The 12,979-nt window shown below is 37.3% G+C and overlaps 2 protein-coding genes across 4 annotated transcripts; both read left to right on the top strand.

The window, feature by feature from the left end:
- Positions 1-1,761: 1,761 nt before the first annotated feature.
- LOC127945201 (sorting nexin-21) lies at positions 1,762-9,125 on the top strand. Of its 3 annotated transcripts, none has more exons than XM_052541826.1 (5): positions 1,762-1,919; positions 2,711-2,996; positions 3,859-3,971; positions 5,909-6,669; positions 8,965-9,125. In XM_052541826.1, the coding sequence occupies exons 2-5, from the start codon at positions 2,729-2,731 to the stop codon at positions 9,029-9,031; spliced, it is 1,209 nt and encodes a 402-aa protein (XP_052397786.1). In that variant the 5' UTR covers positions 1,762-1,919; positions 2,711-2,728; the 3' UTR covers positions 9,032-9,125. The 3 variants fall into 3 exon arrangements, with proteins under 3 accessions (XP_052397786.1, XP_052397785.1, XP_052397787.1); XM_052541825.1 differs by having other exon boundaries at positions 3,859-4,016; positions 8,965-9,120; XM_052541827.1 differs by lacking the exon at positions 8,965-9,125 and having other exon boundaries at positions 3,859-4,016; positions 5,909-8,473.
- Positions 9,126-10,252: 1,127 nt separating this feature from the next.
- On the top strand, positions 10,253-12,942 carry LOC127944891 (perlwapin-like). Its single transcript, XM_052541297.1, has 4 exons — positions 10,253-10,573; positions 11,339-11,470; positions 11,593-11,730; positions 12,669-12,942. The coding sequence occupies exons 1-4, from the start codon at positions 10,495-10,497 to the stop codon at positions 12,800-12,802; spliced, it is 483 nt and encodes a 160-aa protein (XP_052397257.1). The 5' UTR covers positions 10,253-10,494; the 3' UTR covers positions 12,803-12,942.
- Positions 12,943-12,979: the final 37 nt, after the last annotated feature.

Below are 12,979 nucleotides of genomic sequence, written 5' to 3' on the forward strand. Positions count from 1 at the left end.
TGATCTGAGAACAGTGAGAAGTAATTTTTTTTCACATGGATTTATAGTATACCATTGAATAATGACTGAATACATAAGCTTAAGCAACAAAATATTGTTTATTTTTGTTCAACAGAGTCTAGCCAGACCAGTGCAATTTTTGCCATGAAGTATAGCAATAGCATATTTAGAAACAATTTAGAAATAGTACATTTCAGAAATTCAAGAAGCTTATAGGTGCTGGAACCTTCTGTAAAGTGTTTTTTAAGTAAAACACAATACTGTCAATTCCATTCAGAATATTAGAAACACTGACTATTAGAAAACATCTCTCTGTTGCTTCAGAGGCCATAACATACTAAGTCCAACTCTCAATAACCTTGGCCAAAACATTAAAGAGTTCAACATAAACTGTTGCACCAACAAAATAATACATAGTTCAACATAAAATGTAAAGTCCACGCTAGCTGCTATATGTTTTGCGTTGAGGTGATACTTGAGGCTCGATGTGCTGCAGTGATATGCGAAGCGAACGCTAGTTGGTGCTTCAGTATAATCGGTCCCGCCGAAACTCATCCAGTGAGAAACGTTCCGCGGTGCAAAAATAAGTTATTAAAAATTCGGGATTTTTTTTCTGTAATTAATTAATCTTAGTTAACGCGTTATTTTTTGTGTAATTAATTAATCTCAATGAACGCGTTAAAGTCCCGGCTCTACTGTCAACATTTACATACTGTACTATAATGTCAAAAAAAGGTAATTACCGAGACTTAAGTCTCTGCAGAGCAACTTGTAATTACCTGTTCTCTTCTCTAAATCTTCGGATTATGGTGGACACAGTGAATCTACTGATGTTTGGTTGTGCCCTTTGTCCAGCCTCCCTCATGCTCATACCATGGACAATAACATGGTCAATCACAGTAGCTCTGATTTCATCAGATATTACTGTTTTTTGTCTTCGCTGACCACCTAGACCAACCTCAACCTCCTCTCACACAAACTTTTCCTCTCAGATTTCTATCCATTGTAGGGCCTCAAAACTAGTGATCTCTGAACTGGCTTACTGTAGATGTTCCCGCACATCTTTAGCCACAAGTGTGATCAATTTTGAGTTGTTGTGTTCAAGTGGTGACGTCTGTGCTTTAATTGTGTTTGACTTTTGTCTCCTGTGCTTACCATTATGCAGCATGGGTGCATCACATTGAAAATGTGTTGGCAAATTGTGTCATAGACTGAAAAAAACAGGTCTAAACAGGTGAAAAGTGATTGATTCAATCAGTGGGTTCAGGCAACTGAGCATTTGGTTCAGACAATAGGGTTTAATGTTTTAGCAAATGAGAAAAACTGTAAGATCGCTTCTTTAAATGCTTTCTGCTGGTGTTCTTCCTCTGTGCTCGTCGCGCTGATACGAGCAGCGTTCTGCGCCATAGATCGCCACCTGTCGGACCGGCGTCTAACTGAACGAAATAAAGTAATCCAACGTGCGAACAGTTTCACAATTTTCCTCTACATTGCAAAATGTATTTTTTATTTTTTCATTGTAATGAATCACTTAGGAGTAATTGGCTTCCTGTTTTATAGGCATTTTAATAAAAAAATACGTAGTTTTGACCTGCAATGTAGATTATGCACAGAATATGCACATTCTCTTAGTGAAATGTTACGTCATATGTATGACAGATAAATTATTTAAAAGAAAAACAAATACTGGAACAATTTCCTTTTTAAAAGATTTCTGTGATAAACTAAATCATTCTTAGTTAAAAGTTAAGAGCGCATTTGAAATGTTTGTCCTGTCGATCAGTTGTCAGGAGTGTCCGCCCACTGGTGGTCAGGATTAATCCCTGCGTGTTTACAGCGCGCTGTGTCTTCATTGCTCATGAGGAAGACTCCAGCAGCATGAAGAGCTGATCAAATCTGGTTTAGAGGTCTGTAATTCGGTAAGTGCATCAGATGTCCCGGGGTTCATGTTTCTTCATCCCTTTGGAGTCGAAATGTAAGGATTAGCCATAGTTAGCCAGAAAAGTTGGCCGAGTTAAGATCGAACTCTGCGTTTGCGTCTTTTTAGCGCTTCTTATCAGAGATCTGATGGATTTAAGTGATGGATTTGTTTAATTAATGTCTAATTTCTTCTAATCGTAATCTTTGAAAGCGCTGCTGCTTCAGCTCGACGTTATTATTATTAGCAAGCACATAGCAAAGCTAAAACTCCCAGACGCTCCCATTCTCTCTCAGGGATGTTTTCAAAAGTTTCTAACTTACATGTGGAAATAATGAAAAATGATCAGCATAAATTGGTTATGGGGATTATTAGGAGAACCTAAAATCTGGGCTTGAAATCTGCTGTATGTTAAGTGTCAATGAAACTTTGCTTGACGTGCTCACTTGGTGATAAATATTAGTTACGGCATCTGCTCTTACTCAGACTTCTTCCATGGAAATTGCAGAAATCCTATCCTGTTGCTGGGCTCTTTTCATCACACCCCATCGATAAATAATAAATATGTCCTTGTCGGATCAGTTTCACAGCTCAGTGAAAGTTCACGAGAGGTCTGAAGCTTCAGTGTTTCCATACTGACTCACTCTGTAAGCTCAGGAAGACACAGTTGATAGTCAGTAGTTTTTGCGGATCTGCTATAAGTGATATATCATGATTTGAACACATATTGTTGCATTCAGGAATGTTTCTCAGGGTGGTGTGTTGGGATCATGTGTTGTTTGTGCTCTTCAGGGTTGGAGGAGAGCTGGGATGGCCTCTAAACTGTTCGACAGACTTCGCCGTACGCTGTTTAAAGAAGGGGAGCTTCCTCCGGAGACGGACGGACACGGAGCAGATGACTTCCCAGAGAGCTCTGAGCTGGAGGACGATACAGACTGTGTGTCAGCACGACTCGGAGGAACCCTGTGCTTCGAGGGTGAAGGGGTCCTGGACTCTGAGGATGCAGGAGACGCGTCGGGGCCAGACAGTGACTCTGACTTCTTTGGGGAGTCCATAGATAATGCATGTAGCAGCACAGGTAGTCATCAATAACATGCGTGTTTTATGAAGCTGGAAGACTATATTATATATAGATGAGTAGAAGAAATGAATTCGTATAGGTGAATTGAAGACCAGGATTCACGTTCAGAAACTGTTACAGGGATAGTTCACCCAAAAATGAAAATTAATTTACTTGCTCCAAAAGTTATATTATTCTTCAAACGTTTAGGGTTTAGTTTAGATTTTGTAATGTTTTTTAAAGAAGATTTCTATGCTTACCAAGACTGCATTTATTTGATTCAAATACAGTAAAAACATAAATATTGTGCAATATTGGTGCAGTTTAAAAGAGCATTTTTGTGTGCGTTAATATATTTTAAAAAGTAGTTTAAATCCTGTGAATCAAAGCTGAATTTTCAGCATCATTATACTCCAGTCTTCAGTGTCACATGATCCTTCAGATATCATTCTACAATAACATTTACAATAATGTTTTATGCAGCTGGGAAGCACTAAACCAATGTTTATACAGTCTTACTGGCTCCAAACTTTCAACTTTACAGTATGCAATTATTATTGAGCAGAGCTCAGCCCTTATAGTTCTTGAATCACATTCTCCATTCTGTGTATTCAAATTGATGTGTGGCCAAACAGACTGAAAAGCAGTGGTTTTTGGTTATTGGGAACTTTCCATATTAACTCTTTTCCAAACAAATGGCAAAGACTTCTTTTAAAAGCAGCATGTAGTTTGGAGCAAGCTCTTCCTTTAAGCACACTCCGAACATATTTGATATGGTTCTTGTGAATTTACAATAATGTATTTTTAGGCAGATTTCACTTCTTCTTTTTCGTTCTCTTGATTCTTCAGAGTTGCAGTTAATCTTGTCTTTGGTTTATAGAGACCAGCCCAATAGGGCCTTCCCCAAAAACCTCAAACATGATCACCAGACAACTACAAGAAAACTGGAGGAGCTCAAGAACTCGTTGCATTCCTGAAAAACTCATTTTTGAGGTGACTGATGCCAGTGTTGTGCATGAAACTAATTCCAAGTATGTGGTAAGTACACTAACCCCAACTGTGAACCATTTCGGTCAAGTTTCAGTTTTTATACCAACAGTCAAACAAGCATTTCATATTTGGGAAAAGGACAAATTCAAGTGTTCACACTAAAGAATAGGAAAAGTCTTGTAAAAATCTAAGTTGTAAGATGTAAGAAAATTAAGAATTTGTACTCTTTGTATAAATACTCTAAAACTTTCCATATATATATATATATATTTTGTTTTTTTTTCTTTTTTTTTTTAAATTTCTTAAATTTATATTATTATTATTAATATTATTATAAATTGTATTTATCATCGCCTTTCACGACACTCAAGGACACCATGCATCAGTAAACAAAATCATCAAACAATCGGGCATCACAGCCTACCTGCAACTAAACATTACACAGAAGCCTGCCGCAATAAATAAGTTTTAAGTTTAGATTTAAAAACAACAAGACTTGGACTATTACGAATATCCACCGGTAGTGAATTCCTTGGATACGGAGCAGCATCACCAAAAGCTCATGACCCCATAGAAGTAGTCCGAGTGCGTGGAAGTACACAGTGGTGTATAAAGTAAACTGAAAGTGATACTCAAGTAAAAGTACAGTTATCTTACCAGAAAATGACTTTGGTAGAAGTTGAAGTCTCCGTTTGGAATATTAGTATGTGATATTTATTGTACTTAAGTACAATTTTTTTTTTTATCTTAAACATACTTAAGTATTGAAAGTAAAAGTACAAGTAAATGGAAAAGAAACAAAAATAAAGCTCCGAGGGGATATTGATGCATTTAAACTGCAGATACAGTTGTATAAATAGGCCTAATGTTTTGTTTTTAACATAAAACGTTGAATACTGATATTTGAAATAATTTAAAACATGAAAAACAAAAAAATAGTCGAAATGTGAAATTAAAACCGCCTGTAGGTGACAGCAAGTGAATGTTACTGAGTGAATCACTGAATCATTTATTCAACCGATTCGTTCAAAAAGCTGATTCGTTCAGTAAATAAACACCGTCCATTGCTCAGAGATGCAAAACAGTGCTGTGATTTTTGTTTGTAACTATTTCCATTGGCAAAATTGAGCAAAAATAAGCAATATTATGTCTAAAATAGAAGTCACTTATTGCTTAAATGGATTGCACATCATTACAACAACATTTACCATATCATTGCAGAGGGTGCTGCATATCGGCCTTGACTTGAGTGGAAAAGTTAAATCATCCGCGGCTTGTTGTCACCTGATCAAAGGTGTTTTAGGAGTCTAACTTGCAAACGCCAGACCACTGATTCAAACCTGCTTTACTGCAGTCTGTGTTCTTCTGACTATTTTGTAGTAAGTAACGAATATGCTTAGGGGAAATATATCTGAGTAAAAGTATACATTTTAATTAGGAAATGTAGTAGAGTAAAAGTTAGCTGAAATATAAGAACTCAAGTAAAGAGCCACAGATATTACCCAAAAATACTTGAGGACTGTATCGGAAGTATTTTTACTTTGTTACGTTACAATACTGGAAGTACAAGAGTGAGTGATGGTACGTCTCAGATCAGGCTTACACTCCGGTAAACAAACGTCAAATGTGAATGTGAGGCATTTTTTTTATTATTATTATTACGATATCAGGACATTTGTATCACCCTGACAATCTAGGCTTCATGCCCCCCAAAAATATAAAAATTCATTTTAATTCAGAAAATTAAAAACCTGCTCATCGTTTAAAAAAAAAAAATGTATATTTAGGTCAATGCATGTGTGAAATGTATGTATTTTTGAATAAACTATTACATCTGGACAAAAAAATCAAATATAAATGTCAGCGTCATGTCAAGCACCCATCTAACAGTTGCAGGTTATTTGTTTTTCTGATTTCACTCTTGTGGTCTTTCTCATCAGCTCTACACGATTCACGTCATCCATTCTGGGACGTTTGACAGAACTCCTGCTGTCATCACGCGGCGCTACACTGACTTCGAACGGCTGCACAGGCGCTTGCGTCGCCGTCACGGAGATGAAATGGATGGCGTGTTCTTCCCTCGCAAGAAGGTGCGCAAAAACTTCGCCGCCGAGACCATTGCTAAGCGCAGCCGGGCGTTCGAGCAGTACCTGACCCACCTCCGCTCCCTTCCTGAACTACGGAGCACACCTACGTTCCTAGAGTTCTTCTACCTGGGGGATCTGCGCGCGGGCCAGATGCTGATGCGAGTGGGCCGCTACCAGGACGCCCTGGGCTCTCTCCTCAATGCTCTGCGACTCCAGGAGAAGTTAGGATGCCATCAGCTCCTGCAGCTCAACCAGCTCCAGCGGGTTCATTGGTTCTTCACGCTCTCCGCCTTGGTCACCTGCTTTCAAGAGCTAGACCAGCTCAGTGAGGCTCAGGAACACTGCGACCGAGCCCTGCAGGACCTAGCGCCTTCCCAGGAGGCTTTGCAGCAGCACCAGTTGCACCCTCTGCTCATCCCGCTCCTCCAATCCAACGTCAGGCTGTCCTGGAAGATCTCGAAGGACAAGAGGCGCTGGGAGGCTCTTCTGCGGGAGATCCAGGAGCAGGGGATTGATGTCGGGAATCAGCTAAACCTGAAGGAGTGTCTGATCAAAGAGAGCATCGAGGACAGCGAGGGGCTGGTCAGGGCTAAGAGCAAAAGTGAAGATGTCCCGTAAGCATTCAGGAGTAATTTTTTTTGCAGTTTTGAGGGATGTTTCTGAAATATGTGTGATATTACTAAGGAAACCTGTGGAATTAATTCAAACTATTATAATGCACAACACACCTATCACTTTGAAACATGCATGCATTTCATTGGCACATTTCAGTAGCGTATATTATAGCCTTATTTTTATTTTTTTGGTAACACTTTACTATATAATTCAATTTGTTTACATTACTTAAAGGAATAAATACTCAAAAATACTCTACTCGCCCTCAGGCCATCAGAGATGTAGATGAGTTTGTTTCTTCATCAGAACTGATCTGTAGCATCACTTGTTCACCGGTGGATGCTCTGTAGTGAATGGGTGCCGTCAGAATGAGAGTCTAAACAGCTGATACATACATCACAATAATCCACACAATTCCAGTATATCGATTAATGTCTTGTGAAGGTATTTTAACATTACAAACATGCAGCTTTTTGCTTCATAAGACGTTTATTGAAGTCATGTGGATTTGGACTCTCATAGTGACGGACGCATTCACTGCTAAATAATGTTACATTTCTCTCATCTTGAATGGCCCAACAGTAATTCAGTTTTGATATTTGGGTGAACTATTCCTTTAATGCATTACAAATTAATACTTTCAGCCAGCAATAATAGTGTAATATATGAAAATAACATTCAACTAGATTAGAAAATGCTATAAAAAGAATTATGGTTTATTATAAGTTCATGATAGCTCTAGTGAATTAATTAATGTTTAAAGATTGAACTTTATTTTTGTATTCTATAAAATAGTGAACTGGGTTTTGGTGTGACACAGAACTATTTGAACCACTTCATTCCTCATTGTCAGCTGTCCTGAGTTCCAGCCCATGTTTAGATTGAGTAACCTTGAGCTACAGACACCTCTCCACCTTCATTCCCTCTAGTGGACATTGGTAAGAATTAAGCGAGGCAGTATAAACTCTTAACTGTGCTGTTTACACTCTGCTTTCTTGGACTGATTTGCCATTTCAGTGAAGAATGCAATTTGAATTTTTAAAGTAAAGGGAATTTCATCTTTTGGCGTAAATTATGAATGAAATTGTCAAAGCCTTCAGATATTAATCTGTTTTTGTGATGGTGTAAACCACAGTTTTAATTTTTATTTTGTTACAGTGCTTTTTTGGAGTACTTTTAAAACTTATGGTCACAGCAGTTTATTTAGCCAGTAAAAAAAAAAAAAAAACTCTAACCGGCTTTTTAGGCCTTTTTTTTTTTTTTTTTTGTCTAGCATTTTTATTGAATGATTTTGAATACAGAGATACAGAAAACACTATCATTCCACCAATACTCTATAGTTGTTCATTTTAAAAATTTAAATGTTAAAATCTGAGCCTATATTTTTATACAATCTTCATATATATATATATATAATATATTTATATTTACATACACACAGAGAGAGAGAGATGGATATAGATTTTTTTTTTTAACAAATTGTTGTCCCTTGCATGCAAATTCAGATAATTTTGTATACTGGTTAAACGGATAACTGTTTTCCCCTCTGTTACCTACTAAAGTTGAACTTCAATATATTTATTTATGTTTATTTATTATGGCTGGGCATAGTTGAATCATCAAAGTAATATACACTTCACAAAGCCAATTTCACAAATATTGTCATTTTATACTGTAGGTGCATTTTGGCAAACTAAAAGGCCTTTTACATTAAACGGTTTTAATTCAGGTTTTGTATTTCAAATGATGTTATGCACTGAAAGTGTTTTCAGTAGGTCAATAAACTATTTTACATAACTCTAAGATGTACTGAATTTGTACTGCACTTTGCTAATGCAAAAGGTATTGTGTAATGTTCTCTCTTTTCCTGTTCCTCAGTAAGTTTGGGTCAAAGACAAGAGCCACCTGGCTATGAATTGTATTATTTATTTATTTTAGTAATTTATTATTTAGTCGTTTAGTTTAATGTATATATTTAAAGAACCAGTCTCCGCTTCCAGGGGCTGATTGCATACACTGCTTAGACTAGTCTTATTAGTTACTTATTACTTTTTGTCTGGTCCTAACTTGTATTAGTCAGTTATATAAAAACAGATTGATCTAATTTGAATCCCTAAAGTAAGACACATTAATATCTCTTGCCATCTAGTGGTCACATGAAACTACAGGATTTCCTCGAGAAGCACATCAGCACATTTGTATATTCTATACAGAGGGTCTAGTTCTCTTTAAATCTTACTGCGCTGCAAACATGCATGACTTCTGACAAATATTTCTATGTGCCTCATCCACAGAGGAAATGCCACTTCTTTTTTTCCTGTGCAACTGCTTCCATGGAGAAACGGAGGGGTTTCCATTTGAGGTTTCTTCGGGTAAAATGAGTCAGATCAGCCCACACTCTGCCATAAAAGACTTGAAAGTTTAAACCATGTCTGGCATGATCGTACTGTAACTGTACATAATTAAAATCAAACTATCATGTGGCAAATAAAGTATCTTAGTTCATCCAAACTTAAGCAGCATACATTTCAAATGTATTTGCATGGCTCTACCGCAGTCACGTGGCTTTTACAGATCAAGAGATTTAAAAATGCACACACTTCTGGAACTGAGTGGCCATTAAGTAAAAATAGCATGCTCCTGAATGGGGTAACGCATGTGCCAGCTGAGCAACTACCTTTATGATGCTAACATGTACAGAGCTCTCTGCGGGATTACATTCACCTCCTTGGATAAAAACTGTTCATTACCCGATGGGACACACAGGCATCGTCAGATTGACAGTACTCTAGCCCAGTTTTGCAGGGAAATCTAGTGGGGACAGACAGTCGTATTTCAGGGTGGCCGTGCCACTCTTTATAACAACTCTGCTAAAACTAGCTCCAGATGTGCTCTTATCGGCGCTCCTCCTGCTGGTGTCGACCGCTTTGCCTGTGTATATAAGGCCGATGACACACTGGATGCGTGGCGCAAGCGTCTCAGCCGCGTGGCGTGTCGGTTTTTAATTCGGCTCCCATGTCAACAGGTTAGAGCATACAGACCGCCTGCGTGAGACGCTTGCTTGCTAGAAATAGAACCGACGCCTATTTTTACCGCGACACGCGCGCGTGTTGGAAGCTTTTCCAGGCAAAATATAATAGGAAAATATGTTCAAATGTCATTTTGTACACAAATACATATGAATTCCTGATATTTTGATATTTGAAAGTCTATAGGTTGACATAAATTCAGATATAAATGTAATAAAATAATAATAATAATAATTATCGATTTTCAAATATTGCACCTGTCAAACATAATCTATTTCGCCGTCAATACTTTTGAAGGTGTCCTTTATCAGTAGGCGTAGGTGTAGCTGTGTAGAAAAAAGTATATATTGTTGTAATGAAGACATGAGCCTGGTCTGTCAACGGTCTTCCTCTACAGCAGCAGCGCGCCAGCGCCGCGTCAGGCACGCTTCTGGTGTGTAAAGACACAGAATCCGCCACGCTTCTGGGACGCTTCTGGGACGCTTCAGACACGCGGCGCTCACGCCACGCAGCCAGTGTGTCACCGGCCTAACGGTCTGTGATGATGATGATGATGATGATGATGATGATGATGATGAAGTATTCTAAAGGATTAAGCAGAACTGAATAGACTATTTTCTGTTGGGGAGTTCAGCAGATGTTTTGATCCAGCAACACTTTTTTTTGTTTCGTTTGAAGTTTTGTGCCTCGCGCCTCTCTCCGCCCCTCCGGACCGGACTCGGCTCGCTCGTTCACGCGCCTCCAGCAGCAGACTCGAGTCTCGAGCTCATCATCGTGTGGTCGCAGGTCGAGAGGATGTCGGCTCGGTGCTGCTCGGTCAGTGTGCTGTTTCTGTGTCTGTCTGGATGTTTGACCACCACAGACGCGGCTCCAGGTGAGAAGATCCGTGTTTCTGTAGCTTCATTACGCCGCCCGAGGACAGGCATAAACTTACCTGACAAAACATCTCGGCATATTACAGTTTACAAACCTACAGTATAAAAGACGTCCAGTGTAAGGTGAACCGTGTACATTAGTTCAGATTAAATAGATACATTCTCAGAAAAAAATATATTTATGACTATTGTGTGTGTGTATATATATATATATATATATATATATATATATATATATAATACTGTAGAACAATAATATTAATATTAACATGGTAACGATTTTTTTTTTTACTAGGCATGTATGTCATAATTCCTGGAAACAAATTCTTCGAAATGTTTTGTATTTTAACTCCCTTATAATTAACTATAAGGGAGTTAATTGTAACTTGTAACTTTTTCAATAACTACTACAGACCATTTGTTCTTTAATAAAAGTCTGAAGCTTTTATTGTATTCAGTCCATTAACTCAAAATAAGTGTAAATGTAGAAATATATATATATATATATATATATTAGTTTGTTGATTTGAATCAAAATGCTTAAATAGTTTATAAATCTACTATTTATACCTAAACTGTGTCAGCTAGCTTCAAATACAAGGTGCTTTTACAACATACCTGTTTAAAAAAAAAACTGAAGCAGATAAATATGTGAAAATGTTAGTAAAGTTTGAGACACGTAATGGAGAACCACTGACTTACAGATGCTGAGTCAAACTCTTGCATCACTCCCTGATCTCTCCTGTAATGCTGCTCTTCTGTAGAGGAGGGTCACTGTCCAGCGAAGCTGACGGTCGTGCCGTCCAGTCGGGGATGTGTTTCTGATAAAGACTGCTCTGAAGAACACAAATGCTGTGTCTTTGACTGCGGGGCTGTGTGTGTGCCGCCTGCTTTCAGTAAGAAACAGCAAATAACACATTGGTTTAAACTTACATTTCACTGAAAGGCTGAAATAGTTTATATTCAAGGCACTCAGCATGCAGTGCTATGGTCCCTCTGTCATGTGTCTGTATTACAGCAAAGCCGGGAGTGTGTCCACGCAGGAAATTTGGAGCAGGAATGTGTGCAGAGTTCTGTGTCAATGACAGTGACTGTCCAAACAGTGAGAAATGCTGCAGCAATGGATGTGGACATCTATGTATGGCTCCATATACAGGTGTGAATATTATATTATATTATATTATATTATATTATATTATATTATATTATATTATATTATATTATATTATATTATTGAGCTTTCTCATGGCATTTTATAACAATAATTTTATATATATATATATATATATATATATATATATATATATATATATATATATATATATATATGTGTGTGTGTGTGTGTGTGTGTGTGTGTGTGTATGTGTGTGCCCCTGTCTTAAGTCGCTGGGGAATATTTTAATCAATAGCCTAAAAAACAAATTATAGATTTTTCTTTTATGCCAAAAATCATTAGGATATTGAGAAAAGATCATGTTGCATGAATATATTTTGTAAATTTCCTAGCGTAAATATATCAAAACTTAATTTTTGATTAGTAATATGCATTGCTAAGAATTCATTTGGGCAACTTTAAAGGTGATTTTCTCAGTATTTTGATTTTTTTTGCACCCTTAGATTCCAGATTGGAAAATATTGTCTGATCCTAATAAACCATACATCAATGAAAATATTATTTATTCAGCTTTCAGATGATACATAAATCTCAATTTAAAAAAAAAAGTACACTTAAGACTGGTTTTGTGGTTCAGGGTAGCACACATATATATTCTTTCTGCCTCTTTTTGTTTTATATTATAATAATACATATTATTTAATGTTATTACGTTGTTATACAGGTAGGACATTTTATTATTATTATTTTTGTTTTTTTGAGGGTAGCTTTTGCATTGCCTTTCAGTTTGTGTTTTATTTTATTTAATAATTTTTACATATTATATATAATCCAGTACTATTCCAGACAAAGAGTGGCTTTACAAAACAAATAAACACTTAATAAAACTTATAGTACAATTCCCTCTGTAAGTAAAATGCTGTTGCTTTGAGTGTTTGGTGCAGTGTATCTGAGACTGAGCACTGTTTGTGTCCATGCAGTGAAGCCGGGTCGATGTGCTCTCCCGAAGGGGACTCCAATGTGTGCAGAATACTGTTACCATGATGGCCAGTGTCCTGCTGAACAGAAGTGTTGCCCAACCACCTGCGGTCATGCATGCAGTGAACCGTGCTGATTTAACCTAATGAAGGAGTCTTTGGTGGATTGATTTTGCATAATCATGCATACTTGATTTATTTAGCCATTTAGTGCTTTATTCATAGAGGTTGTTTTCCTCATTTCTAACCATCAACTAAACCTCATAGTTTCAGTAAACCTTCCAGTGGTTGTGTTTTCTTGGCCACAAAATAAC

Source organism: Carassius gibelio, chromosome A23 (assembly GCF_023724105.1).
Source record: "Carassius gibelio isolate Cgi1373 ecotype wild population from Czech Republic chromosome A23, carGib1.2-hapl.c, whole genome shotgun sequence".
Lineage (NCBI taxonomy): Eukaryota > Metazoa > Chordata > Actinopteri > Cypriniformes > Cyprinidae > Carassius > Carassius gibelio.

What these genes read in the sequence shown, in the direction of transcription:
- LOC127945201 (XM_052541825.1), top strand. Translation starts at nt 2,729, where the DNA reads ATGGCCTCTAAACTGTTCGACAGACTTCGCCGTACGCTGTTTAAAGAA. An exon ending in TAATGCATGTAGCAGCACAG is followed by an intron (nt 2,997 to 3,858) that starts GTAGTCATCAAT and finishes TTTGGTTTATAG; the next exon opens with AGACCAGCCCAATAGGGCCT. An exon ending in AAACTAATTCCAAGTATGTG is followed by an intron (nt 4,017 to 5,908) that starts GTAAGTACACTA and finishes CTTTCTCATCAG; the next exon opens with CTCTACACGATTCACGTCAT.
- LOC127944891 (XM_052541297.1), top strand. Translation starts at nt 10,495, where the DNA reads ATGTCGGCTCGGTGCTGCTCGGTCAGTGTGCTGTTTCTGTGTCTGTCT. An exon ending in GTGTGTGCCGCCTGCTTTCA is followed by an intron (nt 11,471 to 11,592) that starts GTAAGAAACAGC and finishes TCTGTATTACAG; the next exon opens with CAAAGCCGGGAGTGTGTCCA. An exon ending in ATGTATGGCTCCATATACAG is followed by an intron (nt 11,731 to 12,668) that starts GTGTGAATATTA and finishes GTGTCCATGCAG; the next exon opens with TGAAGCCGGGTCGATGTGCT.